Genomic DNA, 2,500 nt, shown 5'->3' with positions numbered 1-2,500 from the left:
ACTATTTGTGGCCTGCAATTTTGTGAGGCTAGTGGATTGCAGCTGTAGAATGATAGTGCTCTACATCAGTTTGTAGTCAGCCATTCACAGATTATTAAAGCTTTGCAAGATTAAGTGCTCCTCCTGCCTGGTTTGTGCTCAGGCAATATGCTAGACAAAAAAGGACCACAGGGATAAATCTGAAGCTAGCAATAGCTGGACATATGTCATAATTGCCAGTTTCCCATAAATCCACAGCCTGTATAGAAAGCAGTGCATGATGCAGACATCATATCATGACTGTAGTGATTGCTATATATGGCCTCAAGACCTATAACTTTGTTACTGCTTCAACCATTTTTTTATTTTTTATTTTGCAATATACTGAGTAACCCTTTGACTCTTTCCCCCTCCCCCAGCCTAATTAAGGGTAGAAATAATAATAGCATGAGTGTGTAAAAACAAAAAAATAGAGTCAGGGATATGAGTCAGAAGAAATCCGTTCCTTATACTCCTTTAAAACGTGAGGTGGGTTTAGTCAGAAATGCCATACTTTGCTTTGCATATTTTTTTTGCTAGCGACTAATAGGTAGACTGACACACTGTTCTCTATACATTTCAGCTCTCAATGAACCAACAATAGATTATGGTTTCCAGAGGTTGCAGAAAGTCATTCCACGGCATCCAGGTGATCCTGAACGGTTACCAAAGGTTAGTTTTCGACAAGTTTAGAGTTTGTTGTCTGCTTTCAAAATGTATTTCAAATACCAGAAGTGCTACGTTGCACATTATTGAACACTATAAAAATAAAAAGGTATAAGAAAGGAAACATACTAAACATAAACAGGTCGACTGCTTCAATAGATGTGTTTATCACCTTTCAATTTCTATTCTTCCTGCAACTTTATGCATGCATGTTGTCAAAATCCAAAATATCTGCTGGGTAGTTTTTATTAAAAGAAGAATGGAATGGATTTTCTGATACAAATATTTTGGATTCTACAAGAGGGACATAAAACTTCCTGCGTAATGAAATAGTTCAATTAAACATTTTCCACTCCAGTAGCTTGTAGTGATTTCAATCTAAGCAGCCCCACTCTGATCTGTGATTATTTGACTCTTGTTTTCCTTTCATTTTCTAAAGCTCGATTCAGTTTAATCTTTTGTTTACAAAGCTTTTGTTATAAGTCCCTGACTTAGCAGGCTAACAAATGAAGTCCACATATTAATATCTAGAGGGACTTTTCATTTAAATTCAACAAAGACAAAAGCTGCCTGTGTTGTTTATGCACATGACATATCACAGAAATTTCATTTTGATGTAAAACATTAAAGATAAGTCATGCTTATAATTTTCCCCCTTTTTCTTTGATATAATTTTGTCTTCCCCCTTTTTATTGCAATCTCTGATTTTTCAAGGCAATCTTAAAAACAAATGAAAAATGCAGTCATATCATCATGACTGATTATTTTGTGTGCCCAAGTCTTGACCACCTCTGAGTTTTATTAACACAATAAAACCTTTTCGACATTACCCTTTTAATGCTCAGCATGAATGTAAGCAATATCATTTGGCTCCTCTTTTAATTTGTGAACATGCTAGCAATTCATATCAGATTGTAACTGTTAAAATAAGAGGCAACACACGGCAATGTTCTTTTAAAAATGTAGGATTTTTCAAGTGGCCCACGCTGGCCCACCTTAGGTGTACTAAACAGCTGAAACAGGCTTCCACCCACATGTCATGGATGGATAGATGAATGGATGGGAAAATGGGAGTTCAAACAGGTCTTGTGTACACCCAGTTCCTTTTGTGATCTAACCACTGGGTCTGTGAGCATGGTACCCTTTCACAAATTCTTTGTTGTTTTCTCTGCTAACTCTTTCAAAATAGCTAAATCCTGCCATTCAACTGCTTGGAAGGCAAAAAGGATTCATTTTCTCTATACACACTCCATCCACCTATTTTCAGAGGGTACCATATATGTTCCCCTTATCAGCATGAGGGTTTTTTGTTCTTGGATGTTCAAGCACCTTAAGGGGAACTACAGTAATTGCCATTGTAATGCATTGGGCTCTTAGTTCCACCAAGCCCTTCAGATTATAGGTTAATATATGCATTAATGTTACTGCTGCTTCCTTGCCATGTGGGGCTAATATTCCAATGGTAAACATGCAAACCAAGTCATACATAATAAATTTAATGGCCATACGTTAGTCATGAATCTTTTCAGGGAGTCTACTTGGAGTATGGTTTAGTTGGATATAACGCCATATTTACTGCAGAAACCATACATTACAGTATCAGTTGTCAGCATTTCAGCAAGGGTAATTGGAGAAAACAGATTTCCACATGCAGATTGCTACGCCGGATCTGCATCCATCCATACGAATGGGAGTTGTAGGGTGAAAGCCCAAACCCAGCAACTGAGGTTGCACATGCAGAACACTTCTGCACGACTGAATACATGTTCAGTGCTGCCACAGCAATAGACAACACTAAGCACCTGTTGGGAGGGGT

General features: G+C 37.6%; 1 protein-coding gene across 27 annotated transcripts in view; it reads left to right on the top strand.

Moving 5' to 3' along the window:
* The window catches only part of EBF3 (EBF transcription factor 3), a gene marked incomplete at its 3' end in the record, with an annotated part of 178,522 nt that overhangs the window by 154,016 nt on the left and 22,006 nt on the right, over positions 1 to 2,500 (top strand). For all 27 annotated transcript variants that reach the window (XM_083439665.1, XM_083439667.1, XM_083439659.1 and 24 more), the window contains one exon: positions 602 to 690. In XM_083439665.1, coding sequence (XP_083295791.1) covers positions 602 to 690 — 89 coding nt within the window. The remainder of the gene's footprint in view (positions 1 to 601; positions 691 to 2,500) is intronic.

Source organism: Podarcis tiliguerta (assembly GCF_965153285.1).
Source record: "Podarcis tiliguerta genome assembly, chromosome: 5".
Lineage (NCBI taxonomy): Eukaryota > Metazoa > Chordata > Lepidosauria > Squamata > Lacertidae > Podarcis > Podarcis tiliguerta.
The sequence above is the reverse complement of the archived record's forward strand: the minus strand, read 5'-3'. Positions and strand labels throughout refer to the sequence as shown.